This window comes from Balaenoptera acutorostrata, chromosome 3 (assembly GCF_949987535.1).
Source record: "Balaenoptera acutorostrata chromosome 3, mBalAcu1.1, whole genome shotgun sequence".
Classification (NCBI taxonomy): Eukaryota; Metazoa; Chordata; class Mammalia; order Artiodactyla; family Balaenopteridae; genus Balaenoptera; species Balaenoptera acutorostrata.
This window is the reverse complement of record NC_080066.1, coordinates 95,075,074-95,099,158: the sequence shown is the minus strand read 5'-3', so window position 1 is coordinate 95,099,158 and position 24,085 is coordinate 95,075,074. Positions and strand designations below refer to the sequence as shown.

Genomic DNA, 24,085 nt, shown 5'->3' with positions numbered 1-24,085 from the left:
GGTTCACCTTTTAGGTTGTATCCTCAGGGAGGCCTTTTCCAATGTCCAAACCTGCAGGAGGGTCCCTCCTATACTCCCATCCCACACTGTGCTTTAGTGTCACAGCTCTTATCACCCAGAACTCTCACGGCTTGATTCTTTTCCATAGTCTGTGATAGCCGGGCCCATCCCTGAAATCAGTATTATTTGAGTAAAGAAACACTAGGCTGTGTAGGTATGATCTTACATTGTATATTGTAAATAAAGTCTATTCTTTGGTGAAAATTAAATATTTCAGTATTTTGACGAGATCTGTAAAAGGTATGGTACTTGACACACAAGACTATGATTTTCAGGGGTCCAGCACTTGAATGGGGGTGAGAACCACTCAACTGGACCCACAGTGTTTCCCTAAAGGAACTTTTTTTTTAAGATTATTTTTGATGTAGACCATTTAAAGTCTTTATTGAATTTGTTACAATATTGCTTCTGTCTTACATTTTGTTTTTTTGGCCCCAAGGCATGTGGGATCTTAGCTCCCTGACCAGGGATCGAACCTGCACCCCCTGCATTGGAAGGTGAAGTCTTAACCATCGGACCGCCAACCAGACTGCCTCCTAGTGAGTGCCTTCACTTCTCTTTAATAACTGAGTCTAGAGCTTATCAAAGGAATGGAGCAGAGCTTTGTCCTTAAACAAAATCTATTTCCCCCCATTTTTGAAAACTGGGACATTTGTCTGCTTCCAATTTTCTGATACTTTGCATATTCTTCATAATTTCTTACAAATCACCAAACACAGTTCTTTGAGCACAACTGCAAGTTCGTCCTATAAGGGCTTCCCATCTACCTATCCACCCGGGTATTTACTCGGTCTTGCCCGTGCCAGGCCCTGGAGAGCTCCTCTCGGTCTGGGTTTGAGTCCCTCTCAAACATGGCTGGGCTCCCTTTACCATCCCTGGAGCATTTTCTTTGAGAGAAAAGGAGGAAGCAAAATAATAGCTGAGTAGTTCTGCTTTCTGTTAATGTTACAGCAAGAGTTCCAAACAGTGAGCCTATCACTTCCTGATTCTTTTTCTTGTTCTAATCATACCTAAAAAGGCTTTTTTATTGTCTGAGGCATTTTTGCCCTCTCAGCCCACTCACTCCAGCTTCTTAGTGCTTTGTACTGTCCATAAACCTCGTTTTCACCCTTGTGTGTGGAACCCCTGCTCCCTTTTCCCCTATTAATGCTATACTTAATATTTAAAGTTTTAAAACATAATTACTTTATCAAGCATTTTATAGGAAAACATCATACCTTGATTTTACTAACTTGAGTGTTATGAAGAATGCACGTTTATACACTGACAAGACCATACAAGGGAAAAATCGTAGGGATTGTGTGATGGCTATTTGTACTCCCTTTTTTCTCAGGTCTACTCCTTAGTTCCTTCTGTCCTTGTGTTCTTTCAGCTTACTTCCACTTTTTTTTCATTTGTTTTCTTTCTGGCATCCATTTTTATTTTAAATTATTGTACACAAATGCAGAAATTACTTGACTAGCACTAACTGCAGAATTTATAGAAAGTAAATAAATCATAGGATGCTTAATACTGAAAGACTGAATTGTGTTATATTTTTTATCGAGATATAATTCATATACCATAAAATTCACACTTTTAAAAGGCACAATTTTGTGGTTTTTAGTATACTCACAAAGTTGTGCAACTAATACCTCTATCTAATTTCAGAACATTTTTATCACCCAAAAAGAAACGCTGTACCCATTAGAAGTCACTTCCTATTCTTTTTTGCAATGTGGATGTCCAGTTGTCCCACCATCATTTGTTAAAAAGAATATTTTCCCCCATTGAATTGTCTTAGAACCCTTGTAAAAACAAATTTATCACAGATGTATGGGTTTATTTCTGGACTCTCAATTCTATTCAGTTGATCTACATGTTTATCTTTAGCTAGTATCACACTGTCTTGTTTACTGTAGCTTTGTGGTAAGTTTTGAAATCAGAAGTATGAGAAATGCAATTTTTTTTTTCAAGATTGTTTTGGCTATTCTGGATCCCTTACATTTCCATGTGAATTTTAGGATCAACTTGTCAATTTCTGTAAAGAAGGCAACTGGGATTTTGCTAGGGATTGCCGTGAATCTGCAGGTCACTTTGAGTACTACTGCCATTCTAAAAATATTAAGTTTTCCAATCCATGAACATGGAATGTCTTTCCTTTTCTTTTTTTTTAAGGCTTTCTTTAATTTCTTTCAACAAAGTTTTATAGTTTTCAGTGCATAAGTTTTACATTACTTTTGTTAAATTTATTCCTTAGTATTTTAATATTTAAGGTGCTATTATAAATGGAATTTTCTTAATTTCATTTTCAGATTGTTCATTGCTAGTGTATAGAAATATAATTGATTCTGTATATTAATCTTATATCCTGACATCTTGCTGAACTTGTTTGTTAGTTTTAAGAGTTTTTTAAGGCTTTTCCTAAATCCTTAGGATTTTTCTATATACAGGATCATGTCCTCTGTGAATAGAGATGGTTTTACTTCTTCCTTTCCAATCTACATGCCTTCTATTTCTTTTTCTTGCCTAATTTCCTTGGTTTCTACCCTTTAAAAGCCTATATAGGGCTTCCCTGGTGGCGCGGTGGTTGAGAGTCTGCCTGCCAATGCAGGGGACGCAGGTTCGAGCCCTGGTCTGGGGGGATCCCACATGCCGCAGAGCAACCGGGCCCGTGAGCCACAATTGCTGAGCCTGCACGTCTGGAGCCTGTGCTCCGCAACGAGAGAGGCCGCGATAGTGAGAGGCCCGCGCACCGCGATGAGAAGTGGCCCCCGCTTGCCGCAACTGGAGAAAGCCCTCGCGCAGAAATGAAGACCCAGCACAGCCATAAATAAATAAATAAATAAAATTAAATTAAAAAAAAAAGCCTATATAGCTTCTTGAGTGACTTCCTTTTTTTTTCCTCATTAGAATAAATTTTTTGAGAGAACAGGACAGGGTGTAGGAGGAAGAGAGAAAGTGGAGCTCTTAAAAATCAGAAGTTGCAGTTGTGTGGTTTGAATGGATTTTTGGTGAACCTCACATCCTCTCAGTGGAAATGTCTTCCTTCATAGCACCTGGGCCCAGGGACTTTCTGTGGGAATCTCTGAAATCTGTTTTCCTCAGGTTTTGGACATAAGCCTGGCTGAACCCAATATCCAGCCTTCCTTGGCTGTTAAAAGAGTCTACCATGATATGGCCACTTCCCCCATGCCCATCTCTTCTCCTTCTCTGGCCAGTTCTTTCTTGCTGGTCAGAGGCAGAGCACCAACATTTCCTCCCATTGCATCCTCTGTCTTCTGAGAAATAAAACTGTCAACGAGACAAGAGGCTGTTTGTTTCTACCCCCAAAAGACTTTGACAAACATCTCCCGAAGTTCTGGGCCAGCTTTGTGACCCATGTGAGGAGAGTCCACCAAGACTCTCCTTCTATCCGTCCTCCTCCTCACACTTGAGTCCTTCATGGTGATCCTCCATGCAGGAGTGAGCACAACTTCTTGACACTCAGGTTCTCCATCCACCCCGTTGAGGAGACCTCTGCATTAGCACATGGCACACACTTAATTTCTTCACTCTTGGTGAATGTCCTGGCTCACCATGTTTCAGTGGGGCTCTTAGTTCTTCCCAGTTATGGGACAAAAGGAAGAAAGAATAAGGTTTCATCAAAGCTGTGGAATGTACACCAAAGGTCTTGCTGAGTGGCTTTACAAGGAGAGAAGTTTCCCTCCATATCAGTGCAGGTTCTGTGTTACCAGTGACCTCTTGGGATATGCAGGAAGCCAGGTAGATAAGAATCTCTGACTATGCAGATAGGTGCACCCCATAGCCAAGTATGAGCTTCCAGTGCTCACTGGCTAGAAGCAAACCACCCAGGCACTGAGAAAAGACAGCCACGGATGCAGGCATGTTCCGGGACTGTTAGCACCCTGGGCCAACACTTCTGGCCCCCAGTTCCAGTGCAGGACTCTAGAGGGCAGCTGCCCTTTTGTTTGGGGCTTTCCTCCCAGAAGCTACATCTTTTCCTCCTAGCTCCACTCTGAAACCAAACTCAGGTCTCCGGTGCTCACCAACCTTCCTGTCTACCCTGATTTTCTTCTGACCTCACAGGTCCACTTTTGTGCCTGCTGCCTAACGACAAAGTCACTTTGTCATTAGGGAAGGTCTCAAGAGCAAGTGACTTCCTGATAAGGTGACTCCTTCCTCACCCTGGTGTTGCACATGGGGCTCCAGTGCCTCCTGAGAAGTAGTTCAGTTGGATGGAGTTGCCAGACCTCAAAATCCTTCTTTAAACTATGCTTAGCTATTCCACAAAGCTCCCCCCAAATGATGAAACAGAAAAACAGTAAACTGAAAAAAAGATCAATTCATGTTCCTGTGGGTTTGTTCTCCTGCCTTTGGCTTGCTTACTATCCAGGCTGTGGGAGCAGAGAGAGGGCCACATCACATCCGGGTTGCCATGGTATCAACCGTGGCTCCCTAATCACACAATAAAGCTCTCATGGCAAGGACAGATGGGAGGAACTACCCAGGGTGCTGTGAACATGCCACCGCTAATGTCTGAGACTATTATAACAATGCTTACCCTCTTATCCTTTATTTGCATATTTCAAAAAAAAAAAAGTCCACCTACCACCCTTGTACCACTTGGTCATAATGCTTCATTGTCCCATATACTTAAAAACTGGTTAGTATTACTGAGACCTTAAATGTATTGTGCCTCATCTTTCAAGGTATCAGTTACTGTAATATTTCTATGGTTCATTTTGAGTGTCTTAGGTGACATATTTAATACTGTTTTCAGCTTACTAATAAGCACCAAATAGAGCAATTTAAAATTATTTTCTTCCATCTTCCTTCACATTCAATTTACTGCCTAGAACTATATTTCAATATAGTATATTTGTTTTGTTGAATTCATTCATAGAGTATCTGCAGGCCTGTACTTTCTGTAGTGGCAACTACTCTATTTGTGGGAACTATTTAGGTCACTGGAAGGGAGAAAAAGAGGTCACTACTTAATAGAAATGGCATTGATCCAAATACCGATGCAGTTTCCTGAACACCTGTTGAACATCAATGATGAAGAGACTGTTACAATTTCCAAAACCCTGGATCAAAACCTTAAATGATTACTTTGTTTCAACTGACACAGTTTAACCCAGGAAAACAAGTCTCCTAACCAAAGAAAGTGAGTCTTAATATGCCAGCTGCTTTAAAAGTAAAATAGCTTCTTCAAAAAGCTATCTGTTACAATGTAAATGATTTCCCATCAAAAATCACTAGGAAGGAGCTATACGATTTGAATGTCAAGGCATGCACAGTAATTGTTTGCTTTTGGAGACACAGCGAGCATGACAATATTTTCAGCTGTCAAGGGTGAGGGAGGAGGGATTGACCCACCTAAGAAATGGAAACTAACGAAAAGCAATATGACACTCCCCCTTAGTTCCACTGGGCTTCCGCTGGTGCGGCGGCTACACACAGCTAACTTCCTAACGCAGGGTAAAGGGAGGCTGTGCAAGAACTGAATGAAGGCGGCCTCTCTACCCTGTCCCCCGAACACAGTGGTGGAGGCCGCGTACAAGGACCGCAAGGGAAGGGGGAGTGGGCGATACCCTCTACTGTTGCCATTCATTCATTCATTCTTTCTTTCATTCATTCAACAAAGTTATACGCGGGGCACTGTGCTAGGGGCTTAACTTTCCAACTTTGACTCAATAACCCATTTTGATACCCCACACCTCTGTCCCCATTTCCAGCCGTAGCCCTCACTCGCTCATCAAGAAGGTGCTTATTATAACCTCGCTTCCCCTCCCTTCCCCGGGTTCGCAGGCTAGGGTGACAAGATAATGCCAGCCAGAGGAGTGCCTTTCCAAAAGCAAGGAAGGAGGGCTCGGAGTACGCAGACAGGGGCGGGGGCTGGTTTCGAGGACCCTCCTGGCCGCGTAGGGAGAGCCAGCCCCTACTTTGTCGGCCGCGCCCCGGGTGGGGCTTCAGACACCCCGGCACCGCGCTCGGACGGGGAACCAGAGGTCACGCCGATACTGGAGGAGGAAGCAGCGGAGACGGGGTTCCTCCAAGGGGAAGTGGGCGCTGCAGGAAGCCCGAGGGAGGCGGGAGGCTAGTGACAACACGCACACACGTGGGGAGGACCGCCTCCACCTAGGTGGTGGGGACAGGTGCGCAGGCAGGGGTGAGGAGCGGGCGGGGAGGGTTACCTGATGAACGTGGTCTTGCCCGTGCTGTACTGGCCCACCAGCAGGATCATGGGCTTGTTCTCAAAGTCGGCGTCCTCCAGCGCGGGCGAGTGGAACTCGTGGAAGCGGTACGCCTCCTCCAGCGGCAGCACCTTACGCAGGTAGAGCGAGCGCAGGCCGCCAGTCACCGTCTGCACGGCGTCCGCGCCGCCCGCGCGTTCGCGCCCGCCCGCCTGCCGCCCCAGCCAGCTAAACATCCTGTCGCCGGTCCGCCCGTCCGCACCCCGCGTTCGCCCTCTCAGTGCAGGTCCAGCGAACCGTCCCCACTCCAGGCTCGACCCTCCCCAGCTCGCACTGAGCTGCCCAGGCCGCCCTAGCCACCGCCCGAGCTGGCCCCGCCTCTCGCCGTCTCAGCCAATCCCCAGTCTCTACGTCACGGGAGTTCGTTCACTATTCAGAAGGGCTCTCTCAAGTCCTTCCTCATTGGGCTGCTGCCAGCGCTGGTGGAGGCGCCAACCAATGGAGAGGAGGTTCTTAATGAATTATTGATGACGGAGCCCTTCTGGAGGACTGGGCGGGGAAGAGGGTGTTTCTCGAACCCACCAGCGCAGACCGGCCAACGGAGGGGCCCCGTTTGGTCTAACCCGCCGCACCTCTGGCCAGGTGGCGTCGGCTTCCGGGCAAATCTGAGCTGGTAATAAAAGAGCCTCCGGAGGCTGCTTAGTCTCCGGGAACGTTTACTCATTCCAGCCCAATGGACGTCGATGCTGGGGACAAATGTTCAGAAAGTTGACAGGCAGGTTCTTTCTACCTACTGGCAGGTTATTACACTCATTTTATTGGTGAAGAGACCCTGACTCACGGACACAATTGACAACATTTGAAGTAGGGGAAGTAGACTTCAATCTACTTGGGTATATGTTTCTCCACACTGCCTCCACTAAATTCTGGGTCGATTGAAGAACTTTTGCCCTTAGTTTTCTTTATTTGATATTCTGTAAATTTGAAGATTTAGTTTAAATCCTCATTATTACAACCTCATTGCCACATAGTAACATAAAAAGACTGTTACCTCCTAGCTGTCTCTTTTTCAGGTGAAAAGGATACATCTAAATTGAGATTGGGAGAAATAATCAGCCATCACTTTTGGTGTCCTAGGTTACAGTTTTAAAATGTCTCAGTTGTTTCAGAGCATTTCTCAAGTGTGGTGGAGGGGGGCACCTGCATAAGAATAACCTGGGATACTTGTTAAAAATGCAGATTTCTGTTCATCACCCCAGACCTACTGAATTAAAATATTGAAGAGGGATGGAGCTCAACAACTACCCCCAGGTGATTCTGATGTATCCTAAATGTGAGGTAATAGGATCACAACAGACTTCTCACATTTGATAGCAATGCAGAGTCTGATTCAGTGGGTATGGGATGGGACCCAAGACTGCATTTCTAACAAGCCCCCAGGTGATGGATCTGCTTGTTCATGGATCATAATTTGAGTACCAAGGCTGTGGTGGGGAGAACAGGATTTGGCATCAAAAGACATGGGTTTGAATTCTGACTATATAAATTAATGGCTGTGTGATCTTAAATGCAATGAGTTGTCTCTCTGCCTCAGTTTTCTTGTTTGTAAATTGGGAATTCCTTTGGAGTTGTGTGGATAAAGTATTTAGAGGGAGCTATGTGTGACTAAGGAAGTGAAAAGAAAGCCAAGGGAAAATGTAGTTAGATATCTGCCTCATGTCAAAATAAAGATTGAAATGTAAAAATAAAATGAAACCATAGACCTACTAGAAGAAGAACTACTACTTCAGAAGCTACTGAAGATTTGTAAAATTTGGAAGGGAAAAGCTTTTATAATCAAAATCAAAGATAGAAATTATGAAAAAAAAAGTTGATAGATTTATCAACAAAAAAGTAAAGGCTTCAATTTTTTTTTTAATACATACAAACAAACCCATATAAACATACTCTTGCCATGTGATCCAGAATTTGCTCTCCTTGGTATTTACCCAAATGAGTTGAAAACTTATGTCCACAGGAGAACTGCACACAAGTGTTTATAGCAGCTTTATTGATAATTGCCAAAACTTGGAAGCAACTAAGATGTCCTTAACGAGGTGAATGGGTAAGTAAACTGTGGTACGTTTAGACAATGAAATATTATTCAGCTAAAAAGAAATGAGTTATCAAGCCAGGAAAAGACATGGAGAAAACTTAAAACTATATTACTGAGTGAAAGAAGCCAGTCTAAAAAGCCTACATACTATATGATTGCAACTGTGTGACATTCTGGAAAAGGCAAAACTATGGAGACTGTGAAAAGATCAGTGGTTGCCAGGGGTTAGAGAGGAGGGAAGGATGAGTAGGAAGAGCACAGAAGGTTTGTAGGGCAGTGAAACTATTCTGTGTGATAATGTAATTGTGGATACGTATCATTATACATTTGTCCAAATCCATAGAATATATAACACCAAGAGGAAACCCTAATGTAAACTGTGGATTTGGGGTGATAATCATGTGTCAGTGTAGGTTAGGTTCATTGATTGTAACATATGTAACACTCTGGTGTAGGATGTTGATAGTGTGGAATGTTGATAGTGGGAAGGCTGTGTTGCAAGGATAAGGGATACATGGGAACTCTCTGTACTTTATACTCAATTTTGCTGTGAATTTGACTGCTCTAAAAAATTCTATTAAAAATAGTATATATAAAAAACCAGGGCTTCCCTGGTGGCGCAGTGGTTGAGAATCTGCCTGCTAATGCAGGAAACACGGGTTCGAGCCCTGGTCTGGGAAGATCCCACATGCCGCGGAGCAACTAGGCCCGTGAGCCACAACTACTGAGCCTGCGCGTCTGTAGCCTGTGCTCCGCAACAAGAGAGGCCACAATAGTGAGAGGCCCGCGCACCGCGATGAAGAGTGGCCCCCACTTGCCACAACTGGAGAAAGCCATAGCACAAAAACGAAGACCCAACATAGCAATCAATCAGTCAATAAAGAAATCTTAAAAAAAAAAAAAAAAAAAAAAAAGTTGCTTATAAAAAAAAAAAAAACCAAACAAATCCATAAACAAATGTAAAGGGCAAAAGACAAATTGGGTAAAATATTACAGACATATATGATATACACATTTAATTAAGGACATTAGAACTTTAAAAAGCTACTATGAAGTTATTAAGAAAGAAATGAATAAATTGAACACCACATTAGACAAATGAGCAAAGGACACAGACAACTAAAAAATCTAATACAACTGGCTAGTAAACATTAAATGATGCTGATCTCCATTAATAATCAAAGAAACAAATTTTAAATGAACAGATAACATTAAGAATGGCAAACTTTTATTTTTCTAAGATGATGCCTAATGTTGGCAAGGGTGTAGGAAAAGGCACCTTTTCATACATTGCTGGAGATGGTGTAAATTGGAACTTCTCTGGAATCCATACTTATCAAAATCTTGAAAATGCACATTCAAAACTTCTGCTTCTCAACATCATACTTAAGGTGAAATGACTGAAAGCTTTCCCTCTACAATCAGGAACAGGGTAAAGATGTCTGATTTTACCACTTCTATTTAATATCCTACTAGAGGTTCTAGTCACTACAATAAGGCACGTAAAAGAAAAGGTATCTAGATTGGATAGGAAGAAGTAAAACTCTATTTGCAGAAAATATGATCATCTATGTAGAAAATTCTATGGAATCTACAAAAAAAAGCTAGTAGAACTAAGTGAGCCTAGCAAGGTTTCTGGGTATAAGACAAGAACCTGCTGTATTTTTATATACTAGAAATGAATAACTGGACAATGAAGTAAAAAAAAATCAATATCATTTGCAATAGGATTGAAAATATTAAATACTTAGGGATAAATCTAATTAAAAAAAATGTACAAGGTCTATACACTGAGAACTACAAAGCATTTCTGGAACAAATAAAGAAGGTCTAAATAAATGGAGATATATACCATGCTTGTGGATCACAAGACTCAATATTGTTAAGATGTCAATTTTCTCCAAACTGATATATAGATTTAGTACAATCCCAGCAGGCTTTTATTTTTGTTAATTGACAAGCTGATTCTAAATTCACATATAAATGGCAGAGGACCTAAAATAGCCAGAACAACTTTGAAAAATAACAAAGTTGGAAAACATACTACCTAATTTCAAAAATTGTAAAGCTACAGAAATCAAGACAGCATGGTATTGGTATAGAGATAGACTAATATATCAAAAGAACAAAATGGAGTCTAGAAAGAGACCCACACATATATGATCAATTGATTTTTGACAAAGTGCAAAGGCAATTCAATGGATAAAGGAAAGTCTTTTCAACCAATAATGCTAGAACAGTTGGACATCCATATGTGAAAAAATGAACTTTGATCTATACCTTGCACTATATGTAAAAATTATCTCAAAATGATTTTAAACATAAATGAAAGACTTAAAGTTCTAGACAAAAACATAGCAGAAAACCTTTGTGACCTTATGTAGGGAAAGGTTTCTTAGATGATACTAAAAGCATGACCCATAAAAGAAAAAAATTGATAAATTGGACTTGATCAAAATTAAGAACTCCTGGCCTTTGAAAGATATTGTAAAGAGAATGAAAAGACAAATCACGGACTAGGAGAATATATTTGCAAATTACATATCTGATAAAGGACTTGTATCCAGAATATATAAAGACCTCTTAAATCTCAATATCAAGAAGACAGGGAGTTCCCTGGCAGTCCAGTGGTTAGGACTCAGCGCTTTCACTGCCATGGCCCGGGTTCAACCCCTGGTCAGGGAACTAAGATTCCGCAAGCCGGGTGGCGCAGGGGGAAGAAAAAGAAACACACCAAGATACTGTTATATACCTATTAAAATGTCTGAAATTAAGTCTGATCATACCAGTTGTTGGTGAGGATGTGGAACAACTGGAACCCTCATTCATTTGCCAGTGGAATGTAAAATGGTACAACCACTTTGGAAAACAGTTTGGCAGTGTCTTAAAAAGTGAAGCATACACCTACCACGTGACCCAGCAGGGGAGGAGCAGAGGGAAGGATTACAAAGGGCATGAGAAGAAGACTTTTGTTGGCGTGAAGGATTTACTCATTACCTTGATTGCGGTTATGGTTGACAGCTGGATATATCTGTTGAAACTCATCAAGTTGTGTACTTTAAATATGTGCAGTTTATTGTATGTCAGTTATACCTTTACTAGTTGTTAGAAATGCTCACACTTCTCAGGAATTTTATCCTGAGGGAATAATGAATGTAAAGATTTATCAAAGGAATGTCTATCAGCATATCATTTATAATAGTGAAAAGCTGTGACTAGTTGTCCCCCCATGAAGGACTAGTTAAGCGGATGATGGCTTCCTATGCAGTCTCTGAAAATTGTTATATAAGTAGAGTATTAATGACCTGAGAAAATGCTCAGAATATATTTTTAAGTGGAAAAAAGCAGATTACAGAAGTGAATCCATGTAATTGCTATGGCAAACCATATGGCAGTTCCTCAAACAATTAAAGATAGAAGTACCATATTATCCAGCAATCCCATTTCTGTGTATATATCCAAAAGAATTGAAGGTAGGGTCTCTAAGACATATTTGCACACTCATGTCCATAGCAGCTCCACTCACAATAGTCAAGAGGTGGAAGCAACCTAAGTGTCAATTGATGGATGAATGGATAAACAAAATATGTGTATATATATACAATGAAATATTATTCAGCCTTAAAAAGGAAGGAAATCCTGTCTTATGTCACAATCTGAATGAAACTTGAAAACACTATGCTACATGAAATATGCTGAAACCCCTTTATCCTTCCTGCTGCCTGGAATGTGGGCATGATGGGTGGAGCTCCAACAGCCACATTGGACCAGAAGGAAAACTTGAGGATGGCAGAAGCAAGAGCTGAAAGGAGACTGGGTCTCTGATAGGAAATAGAAAAATAAACTTCTTCTGTCTTGTTTAAGCCTCTTTAGATCCTTTTTGGTTATGTAGCAAAAGCAATGTTAACTGATATAGAATTTGAATACATGAATCAAGAACTTAGGACATTACCTTGGCTAGAACTAAAGGGTTGTGAGTTTTCAAAATAGAAGCAGTAGTAGAAGACTTGGGTGTAGATGAGATTGCTTAAGGAGAGTATAGAGTGAGAAGCGGGGAGAGCTAAGGAAAGAGCCTCAAGGAATACTAGCAGTTAAAGGAGAGAGGGGAGGTGAGGCCAGGGAAGGGGCTTGAAAATGTCCAAGCACATCTGGCCCCTTCCCTCTAGGGCTGGGTTGGCAGTCCCTAATGTGTGCCCCTGTGTACACAGCTAATATGGAACTTCCTCTTCGTATTGCAAGCCTCTGTTTCCATGGAGGTCTCCTGCGTGGGACCAGAAGGAAGCTCCTTGAAGTGTGGGGTCAATTGTTCATCCTTTTTTTGTTGTCCCAGTGCCTACAGCAGTGACTGGCACGTAGTGGGAAGGCAATAAATATTTGCAAGCGGAACTGAATTGAACTGCTTGCTGTTGGCAAGGAAGTCATGGGAAGGGAGGGTTTCAGGAAGGAGGGAGTGGTTTGCAGGGCCAAATGCGGTGAACAATCGAGTAAGATAAGGCCTGTAAAGGGCTGGTGCCATTTGGCTCAGTGTATTGGCAATTAGGAGGGCACTGGTGACCTCGGGGAGAAGTGTTTTCATGGAGACATAGGGGCAGAAAACATCCACTGTGGGGCAGGGTGACGGGGCTGCGCGGCAGTGTGGTGTGCTGGCCGCTCTCAGGAAGGAAAGGGGAGACAGGGAGGGAGGGACATCAGGGGAGAAAGGAGTTTTATTTAATTTTTCTATTAAATCATGTTATAGGCGGAGAGCAGGGAACCTGAGGAGGGAGAATCCCTGTCCTCCCCCAGACCCTATGCTCTTGCCCCTCTCGGAGCTGATGACACTTTGTCCTTATCCCTCGTGTGGCCCTTACTCATCTCCTGCTCTGTGACATTGCCAGCATTGTTTTAGAAGCTAAGTCACTATTTAACTTCTCGAGTCTGTATACAAATCTTTTCATGTTTTACCCCCCAACCCAAATCTAAGTTCCTGGAAAGCAGAGGCTGTTCACAGACTGCTGTATATCAGGTAGGTGCTAGGCTGGTGCTGGCCGCCCTTCTTTCCTCTCCATCAATCGGTGCTTCGTGAAAACCATCTGAGCTTCAAACAGCATAAGTCAGCAAGGGCTGGTGCTCCACTAGTCGCTGACACGGCTTCATAAAAACAGAGGGGCACCCTGCCACACAAGAAAGGGGGAACCCCTGCAGGAGGAGAGGAGGGCTGGGACGAAAACAGCCTTCTCACACCTCTGGCAGTGCATGTGGGAAGCCCAGGCAGGGATGAGGGCAGGAGTTATGCAGGTTTTGCAGCACCAGATAATGAAAGCTGATGAGTCGACAGCATTTACCCACATGGCCAGTTTATTCTGTGCTCAAATAATACAATGATTTTATAAAACTCGTTTTACATACTTGGATGAATCCAAGGCAGGGCTGCCTTCACCTTACAATAAACACCCAGGTCTTGCCCAGTGGCTCACTCTGATCATTTTAAGGAGAATCTGTTTCTTGCAGATGGAAAGAAAAGATGGCAAAGTGGAGGCAGCTGGCTGCTCTGGTGTTGGAGCAGGGTGCGGTCCCAAGTCAGCATTCTCTGGGTGGGGACCAGCTTTGCAGGTCCAGGAGTCCAGTTTATCAGTGGCTCAGGGGAAGTGATGGTTTCATGCTTTCCAGCTTATGAGTGAGCATGGCATAAACCCTCTCCTCTCAGACTTTAATATGCATAAGCGTCACCTGAAGGCAGTGGAGAGGAGGTGAAAATCTCCTTAAAATGCAGATTCTGGAGATTAACCAAGATGGCGGAGTAGAAGGACGTGCTCTCACTCCCTCTTGCGAGAGCACCAGAATCACAACTGGCTGCTGGACAATCATTGACAGGAAGACCCTGGACTTCACCAAGGAGGACACCCCACGTCCAAGGACAGAGGAGAAGCCACAGTGAGACGGTAGGAGGGGCGCAATCAGAGTAAAATCAAATCCCATAACTGCTGGGTGGGTGACTCACAGACTGGCGAACACTTATACCACAGAAGTCCACCCACTGGAGTGAAGGTTCTGAGCCCCACGTCAGGCTTCCCAACCTGGGGGTCCGGCAAAGGGAGGAGGAATTCCTAGAGAATCAGACTTTGAAGTCTAGTGGGAATTGATTGCAGGACTGTGACAGGACTGGGGGAAACAGAGACCCCACTCTTGGAGGGCACACACAAAGTAATGTGTGCATCGGGACCCAGGGGAAGGAGCAGTGACCCTGGGGGAGACTGAACCAGACGTACCTGCTGGTGTTGGGGGGGTCTCCTGCAGAGGCGAGTGGTGGCTCTGTTTCACCGTGGGGATAAGGACACTGGCAGCAGAGGTCCTGGGAAGTTCTCCTTGGCGTGAGCCCTCCCAGAGTCTGCCATTAACCCCACCAAAGAGCACGGGTAGGCTCCAGTGTTGGGTTGCCTCAGGCAAAACAACCAACAGGGAGGGAACCCAGCCCCACCCATCAACAGTCAAGTGGATTAAGGTTTTACTGGGCTCTGATCGCCACAGCAACAGGGAGGGAACCCAGCCCCACCCATCAACAGTCAAGTGGATTAAGGTTTTACTGAGCTCTGACCTCCACAGCAACAGTCATCTCTACCCACCACCAGAGCCTCCCATCAAGCCTCTTAGATAGCCTCAACCACCAGAGGGCAGACAACAGAAGCAAGAAAAACTACAATCCTGCAGCCTGTGGACCAAAAACCACAGTTACAGAAAGACAGAGAAGATGAAAAGGCAGAGGGCTATGTACCAGATGAAGGAACAAGAAAAAACCCCAGAAAAACAACTAAATGAAGTGGAGATAGGCAACCTTCCAGAAAAAGAATTCAGAATAATGATAGTGAAGATGATCCAGGACCTCGGAATAAGAATGGAGGCAAAGATTGAGAAGATGCAAGAAATGATTAACAAAGACCTAGAAGAATTAAAGAACAAACAAACAGAGATGAACAATACAATAACTGAAATGAAAACTACACTAGAAGGAATCAATAGCAGAATAACTGAGGCAGAAGAACGGATAAGTGACCTGGAAGACAGAATGGTGGAATTCACTGCTGCGGAACAGACTAAAGAAAAAAGAATAAAAAGAAATGAAGACAGCCTAAGAGACCTCTGGGACAACATTAAACGCAACAACATTCGCATTATAGGGGTCCCAGAAGGAGAAGAGAGAGAGAAAGGACCAGAGAAAATATTTGAAGAGATTATAATCGAAAACTTCCCTAACATGGGAAAGGAAATAGCCACCCAAGTCCAGGAAGCGCAGAGAGTCCCATACAGAATAAACCCAAGGAGAAACACGCCGAGACACATAGTAATCAAAGTGGCAAAAATTAAAGACAAAGAAAAATTATTGAAAGCAGCAAGGGAAAAACGACAAATAACATACAAGGGAACCCCCATAAGGTTAACAGCTGATTTCTCAGCAGAAACTCTGCAAGCCAGAAGGGAGTGGCATGAAATACTTAAAGTGATGAAAGGGAAGAACCTACAACCAAGATTACTCTACCCAGCAAGGATCTCATTTAGATTTGATGGAGAAATCAAAAGCTTTACAGACAAGCAAAAGCTAAGAGAATTCAGCACCACCAAACCAGCTCTACAACAAATGCTAAAGGAACTTCTCTAAGTGGGAAACACAAGAGAAGAAAAGGACCTACAAAAACAAACCCAAAACAATTAAGAAAATGGTCATAGGAACATACATATCGATAATTACCTTAAACGTGAATGGATTAAATGCCCCAACCAAAAGACATAGACTGGCTGAATGGATACAAAAACAAGACCCATATATATGCTGTCTACAAGAGACCCACTTCAGACCTAGGGACACATACAGACTGAAAGTGAGGGGATGGAAAAAGATATTCCATGCAAATGGAAATCAAAAGAAAGCTGGAGTAGCTATACTCATATCAGATAAAATAGACTTTAAAATAAAGAATGTTACAAGAGACAAGGAAGGACACTACATAATGATCCAGGGATCAATCCAAGAAGAAGATATAACAATTATAAATATATATGCACCCAACATAGGAGCACCTCAATACATAAGGCAACTGCTAACAGCTATAAAAGAGGAAATCGACAGTAACACAATAATAGTGGGGGACTTTAACACCTCACTTACACCAATGGACAGATCATCCAAAATGAAAATAAATAAGGAAACAGAAGCTTTAAATGACACAATAGACCAGATAGATTTAATTGATATATATAGGACATTCCATCCAAAAACGGCAGATTACACGTTCTTCTCAAGTGCACACGGAACATTCTCCAGGATAGATCACATCTTGGGTCACAAATCAAGCCTCAGTAAATTTAAGAAAATTGAAATCATATCAAGCATCTTTTCTGACCACAACGCTATGAGATTAGAAATGAATTACAGGGAAAAAAACGTAAAAAAGACAAACACATGGAGGCTAAACAATACGTTACTAAATAACCCAAGAGATCACTGAAGAAATCAAACAGGAAATAAAAAAATACCTAGAGACAAATGACAATGAAAACACGACGACCCAAAACCTATGGGATGCAGCAAAAGCGGTTCTAAGAGGGAAGTTTATAGCTATACAAGCCTACCTAAAGAAACAAGAAAAATCTCAAGTAAACAATCTAACTTTACACCTAAAGAAACTAGAGAAAGAAGAACAAACAAAACCCAAAGTTAGCAGAAGGAAAGAAATCATAAAGATCAGAGCAGAAATAAATGAAATAGAAACAAAGAAAACAATAGCAAAGATCAATAAAACTAAAAGTTGGTTCTTTGAGAAGATAAACAAAATTGATAAGCCATTAGCCAGACTCATCAAGAAAAAGAGGGAGAGGACTCAAATCAATAAAATCAGAAATGAAAAAGGAGAAGTTACAACAGACACCGCAGAAATACAAAACATCCTAAGAGACTACTACAAGCAACTTTATGCCAATAAAATGGACAACCTGGAAGAAATGGACAAATTCTTAGAAAGGTATAACCTTCCAAGACTGAATCAGGAAGAAACAGAAAATATGAACAGACCAATCACAAGTAATGAAATTGAAACTGTGATTAAAAATCTTCCAACAGACAAAAGTCCAGGACCAGATGTCTTCACAGGTGAATTCTATCAAACATTTAGAGAAGAGCTAACACCCATCCTTCTCAAACTCTTCCAAAAAATTGCAGAGGAAGGAACTCTCCCAAACTCATTCTATGAGGCCACCATCACCCTGATACCAAAACCAGACAAAGACACTACAAAAAAAGAAAATTACAGACCAATATCACTGATGAATATAGATGCAAAAATCCTCAACAAAATACTAGCAAACAGAATCCAACAACACATTAAAAGGATCATACACCACGATCAAGTGGGATTTATCCCAGGGATGCAAGGATTCTTCAATATACGCAAATCAATCAATGTGATACACCATATTAACAAATTGAAGAATAAAAACCATATGATCATCTCAATAGATGAAGAAAAAGCTTTTGACAAAATTCAACACCCATTTATGATAAAAACTCTCCAGAAAGTGGGCATAGAGGGAACCTACCTCAACATAATAAAGGCCATATATGACAAACCCACAGCAAACATCATTCTCAATGGTGAAAAACTGAAAGCATTTCCTCTAAGATCAGGAACGAGACAAGGATGTCCACTCTCACCACTATTATTCAACATAGTTCTGGAAGTCCTAGCCACGGCAATCAGAGAAGAAAAAGAAATAAAAGGAATACAAATTGGAAAAGAAGAAGTAAAACTGTCACTGTTTGCGGATGACATGATACTATACATAGAGAATCCTAAAACTGCCACCAGAAAACTGCTAGAGCTAATTAATGAATATGGTAAAGTTGCAGGTTACAAAATTAATGCACAGAAATCTCTTGCATTCCTATACACTAATGATGAAAAATCTGAAAGAGAAATTATGGAAACACTCCCATTTACCATTGCAACAAAAAGAATAAAATACCTAGGAATAAACCTACCTAAGGAGACAAAAGACCTGTATGCAGAAAACTATAAGACACTGATGAAAGAAATTAAAGATGATACCAACAGATGGAGAGATATACCATGTTCTTGGATTGGAAGAATCAACATTTTGAAAATGAGTATACTACCCAAAGCAATCTACAGATTCAATGCAATCCCTATCAAAGTACCAATGGCATTTTTTACGGAGCTAGAACAAATCATCTTAAAATTTGTATGGAGACACAAAAGACCCCGAATAGCCAAAGCAGTCTTGAGGCAAAAAAATGGAGCTGGAGGAATCAGACTCCCTGACTTCAGACTATACTACAAAGCTACAGTAATCAAGACAATATGGTACTGGCACAAAAACAGAAACATAGATCAATGGAACAAGATAGAAAGCCCAGAGATTAACCCACGCACCTATGGTCAACTAATCTATGACAAAGGAGGCAAAGATATACAATGGAGAAAAGACAGTCTCTTCAATAAGTGGTGCTGGGAAAACTGGACAGCCACATGTAAAAGAATGAAATTAGAATACTCCCTAACACCATACACAAAAATAAACTCAAAATGGATTAGAGACCTAAATATAAGACTGGACACTATAAAACTCTTAGAGGAAAACATAGGAAGAACACTCTTTGACATAAATCACAGCAAGATCTTTTTCGATCCACCTCCTAGAGTAATGGAAATAAAAACAAAAATAAACAAGTGGGACCTAATGAAACTTCAAAGCTTTTGCACAGCAAAGGAAACCATAAACAAGACGAAAAGACAACCCTCAGAATGGGAGAAAATATTTGCAAATGAATCAACGGACAAAGGATTAATCTCCAAAATATATAAACAGCTCATTCAGCTCAATATCAAAGAAACAAACACCCCAATCCAAAAATGGGCAGAAGACCTAAATAGACATTTCTCCAAAGAAGACATACAGACGGCCACGAAGCACATGAAAAGATGCTCAACATCACTAATTATTAGAGAAATGCAAATCAAAACTACAATGAGGTATCACCTCACTCCTGTTAGAATGGGCATCATCAGAAAATCTACAAACAACAAATGCTGGAGAGGGTGTGGAGAAAAGGGAACCCTCTTGCACTGTTGGTGGGAATGTAAATTGATACAGCCACTATGGAGAACAATATGGAGGTTCCTTAAAAAACTAAAAATAGAATTACCATATGACCCAGCAATCCCACTACTGGGCATATACCCAGAGAAAACCGTAATTCAAAAAGACACGTGCACCCGAATGTTCATTGCAGCACTATTTACAATAGCCAGGTCATGGAAGCAACCTAAATGCCCATCAACAGACGAATGGATAAAGAAGTTGTGGTACATATATACGATGGAATATTATTCAGCCATAAAAAGGAACGAAATTGAGTCATTTGTTGAGACGTGGATGGATCTAGAGACTGTCATACAGAGTGAAGTAAGTCAGAAAGAGAAAAACAAATATCGTATGTTAATGCATGTATGTGGAACGTAGAAAAATGGTACAGATGAGCCAGTTTGCAGGGCAGAAGTTGAGACACAGATGTAGAGAATGGACATATGGACACCAAGGGGGGAAAACTGCGATGAGGTGGGGATGGTGATGTGCTGAATTGGGCGATTGGGATTGACATGTATACACTGATGTGTATAAAACTGATGCCTAATAAGAACCTGCAGTATAAAAAAACAAACAAAACAACTAATACTAAACTTTCATTGGGTTATTTGTATGGAAATATGTTAATATAAATGTTTCAGACATTACATGAAATTTCTAAAAATCTTATATTTGTATTTGTATGGAAATATGTATGGAAATATGTTAATATAAATGTTTCAGACATTACATGAAATTTCTAAAAATCTTATATTTGTATTTGTATGGAAATATGTATGGAAATATGTTAATATAAATGTTTCAGACATTACATGAAATTTCTAAAAATCTTATATTTGTATTTGTATGGAAATATGTATGGAAATATGTTAATATAAATGTTTCAGACATTACATGAAATTTCTAAAAATCTTATATTTGTATTTGTATGGAAATATGTATGGAAATATGTTAATATAAATGTTTCAGACATTACATGAAATTTCTAAAAATCTTATATTTGTATTTGTATGGAAATATGTATGGAAATATGTTAATATAAATGTTTCAGACATTACAGGAAACGTCTAAAAATCTTATATGTTCTGGTATAATGTTATAAGTAATAATCCTAGTTATTACTTTAAAATGTATATCTCAGAAATAACTAATTTTCTTGTCAACTGCATTATTATGAACTTTCATCAAATCTTTAACCATGGTCATTTTTAAGTCTTTTGTCATTTACAGACAGTTCTGGGTGTACTCTGATGATTTTGCAAATATGTTCCTATAAAAGAGTTTCAAGAAATTCATGGAAAAGACTCTGACAAGTACAGGTTTCTGGTAACTGACTGTACTGCTGAACTGAATGAATAAGCATTTTCAGAACTCTAATGAAAAACTGATGAACTCATAAAAGTGCTAACAAAAGATCAAGATGAAAAAAAAAGAAATTAATTACATGGGACTGAGTGAACTGATGAGGATGAGTATAATTTTTGTGACTTTCTGTCTGAATTAAAAAAAAAAAAAATCCCACAAGGACTCAGAGGAAAAGAATATACAAATCAATTTTCACTGCAAAGTAAAGGAGCTGTTACAGTGGAGGATTACTGGACTGAATGTCAATATTATGACATAGTATAAGTGTGTTTCATGTTTGGTAATTGCAATCATTGTTGCTTTTGTTGTCATCCATGTACAATGCTTGGTGTCAGTCTATCTATCTCTTGTAAAAATAAAATACAGTGTGTGTGTGTGGAAAAAAAAAAACAAAAAAAAAAACAAAGATCAACCAGGAGATGATACAGATGCCTTAACATGCGCTGTCCTAGAGGCTTGATTCGTGCATAGGACCCCATGTTTCTATGAACACTCACACCAGAAAGGCACTGAGATGAAATGGGAAGAGGACCCAATCTGGACTCAGAATTCTAGCTTGTCCCCACTGAGCTGAGCGACTTTCGGCAAGTCACAAGGTCATCTTGCCTCAAGTGTTTCCTCTCTGAAGGAGGTGTAATAATACCTGTTCTGGTTGCGTGGCACGATTGTCGTGTGAATAGAGTATGGTAATGTATGTGAATATGTGTTGAAAATCTAGCCCACTAGATTGTGAGCTCCTAGGGGGTAGAGGCCATTTCTGTTTTATTCATCACTTAGCTGACCTTCCTGCTGGGGTTACAGAGGATCATTGACCCTACTCTTGTTCACCGAGAAGCATACCCAGAGACTGGCACATGCTGGGAAGTCGCTCTATAGAAGGAAACACCATCAGCTACCCCGGAGGGATGATCATCTAGTTCTCTGAGATGCCTATATTTTAAGTCAATCTGTTCCCCCAGATAACCTCCAAATATGGCGAAAAAACCTATCTAAGTATTTTCACGTGATTTGGCAAAAGGCAGAAATTTAATTTTGTTTATGGAGATGGCTCTGCAGTGCTTAGCCTGGAGTTTGGCATATAGTAGGCGCCTAAAAAAAAGTTATTGAAAGAGTGATGAGTAAGTAATAGAATCTAGGGCATTGTTATTAGCCTGTCTTTGTTGCCACGTTTCCTCCATTCTCTCGGAGACAGATATTAGGTGTGGTGTGTGCATAGTTGTCAGGTCAACCTCTGCTCCCTTGGTGAGTGTCCTTTCCACCCAGCTTGAGACTTGCCTGCAAGGAAGACCCAGGAAGCCACAGATCCCTGACAGCTGCGGGATGGGAAAGGCTGACAGCTGTCTGAATGTACCATGTGGCCAGGCCTCAGCATCCTCACGTTGTACCTGCTGCTCTACCTCCAGTCTTAACCTGGAGGTCTATGAGCCTTGCTGTGTTATGTATTATATGACATAGGAAAATAAGAGTTTGGGGGGGGATAAGGCGGCATCAAAAGGGCCATGTAAATAATTAAAAAACAATTTCTTTTTTAAAATTGTTAAGTAATACATACAATAAATGTCTCTGACCTACCAAAAAAAAAAAATGCAGATTCTGAACTCAGTATGGCTGGGGTGGGGCCTGAGATTCTGCATTTCTAACTAGTTCCACACCACACTTTGGGTAGCAAGGATGTAAATCAGAGGACAATTTTGGTAAACTTTTGACACCTGTCACTGCACATCTCCTAACATCCAAAGGACTGCTTAGGGAGCATGGTGGCCCAGAGAGAGGGTCATGTCTTCCAGGTTTGCTGGGCTTCATGTAGACCACATGCCTTTCTGGTCACACCTTCCATCAGCACAGGCATCTCAATGGCTCAGGTTACACATTTCTTTCTTTTTTTTTTTGGTAATATTTATTTATTTATTTTTGGCTGCATTGGGTCTTCGTTGCTGTGCAAGGGCTTTGTCTAGTTGTGGAGAGCTGGGGGCTACTCTTCGTTGCAGTGCGTGGGCTTCTCATTGCGGTGGCTTCTCTTGTTGTGGAGCACGGGCTCTAGGCGCGTGGGCTTCAGTAGTTGTGGCACGCGGGCTCAGTAGTTGTGGCTTGCAGGCTCCAGAGCGCAGGCTCAGTAGTTGTGGCGCACGACTTAGTTGCTCCGCGGCATGTGGGATCTTACCAGACCAGGGCTCGAACCCGTGTCCCCTGAATTGGCAGGCGGATTCTTAACCACTGTGCCACAGTGGGAAGTCCTACACATTTCTTTAGTTAAGTTCCCAGCCTGATGGGAGATGTGGATACTTTGAGCTTTTGTGTCCCAGGGCTTTCCCAGAGATTCATCTGGAAACCATCTCCAAAGATGAGCATTTTCCTCAGGGTTAACCTAGTCCTTTCTGGGTTGATCCTTTCCAGTTGTGTTATCTCCGGGTGACTCTTCAAGAGTTGGGATGTTCTGGCCACGGTGTTTACATAATAAATAAGTGAAATGCCGCTTAGAAATAAGTAATACCATCTGGAAACCAGAGAGGAGGTGGTAAGAGGATGGAGAAGTGCTCCTGGAGCAGGGTGGTCAGCGAGCGGTGGCCCCGTTGAGTGGCGGCACCAGGCAGCATCACTCACCTGATGCCCGATGTACCTGCCCAGACGTCCCAGAGCTGCATCCCAGATCCTTGTTCGGTGAACCGGAGCTGCAGACTTGGGCTTCGTCTGGCATTTCGCCGGAGCTGGATGCTCAGTCGAGGCTGCCCAGTGGGGATCAAAGGAATCACTTGTCCTGGGCCTTTGAGCGGCTGCAGAGGGGCTGCTGAAACCCCATCACCTGTTTGTGTTTGTTGTTGAAGAGACCAGGATGTCTCTAGTGCTCCATCTAGATCTTCAAGCATTATGCTTCCTATTAATAAGCTGATTCATGAAAATAAAAATCACAAAATACAATTGCCTATAAAAATCACAAGAATACAATTGCCTTAAATTTAAAAAAGCATTTGAAGTAAGTCAGAAAGAGAAAAACACCGTATGCTAACACATATACATGGAATCTAAAAAACAAAAACAAAAAACATGGTTACGAAGAACCTAGGGGCAGGGCAGGAATAAAAACGCAGACATAGAGAATGGACTTGAGGACACGGGGAGGGGGAAGGGGAAGCTGGGACAAAGTGAGAGAGTGGCATGGACATATATACATTACCAAATGCCAAATGTAAAACAGATAGCTAGTGGGAAGCAGCCGCATAGCACAGGGAGATCAGCTCGGTGGTTTGTGACC

The 24,085-nt window shown here is 41.6% G+C and overlaps 1 protein-coding gene across 1 annotated transcript in view; it reads right to left on the bottom strand.

The window, feature by feature from the left end:
• Nucleotides 1-6,604, bottom strand: part of EHD4 (EH domain containing 4) — a 93,429-nt gene extending 86,825 nt beyond the window's left edge. Inside the window, exon 1 of the mRNA XM_028166046.2 lies at nucleotides 6,240-6,604. Coding sequence (XP_028021847.2) covers nucleotides 6,240-6,475 — 236 coding nt within the window. The 5' untranslated portion in view covers nucleotides 6,476-6,604. The remainder of the gene's footprint in view (nucleotides 1-6,239) is intronic.
• Between the last annotated feature and the right edge of the window lie 17,481 nt (nucleotides 6,605-24,085).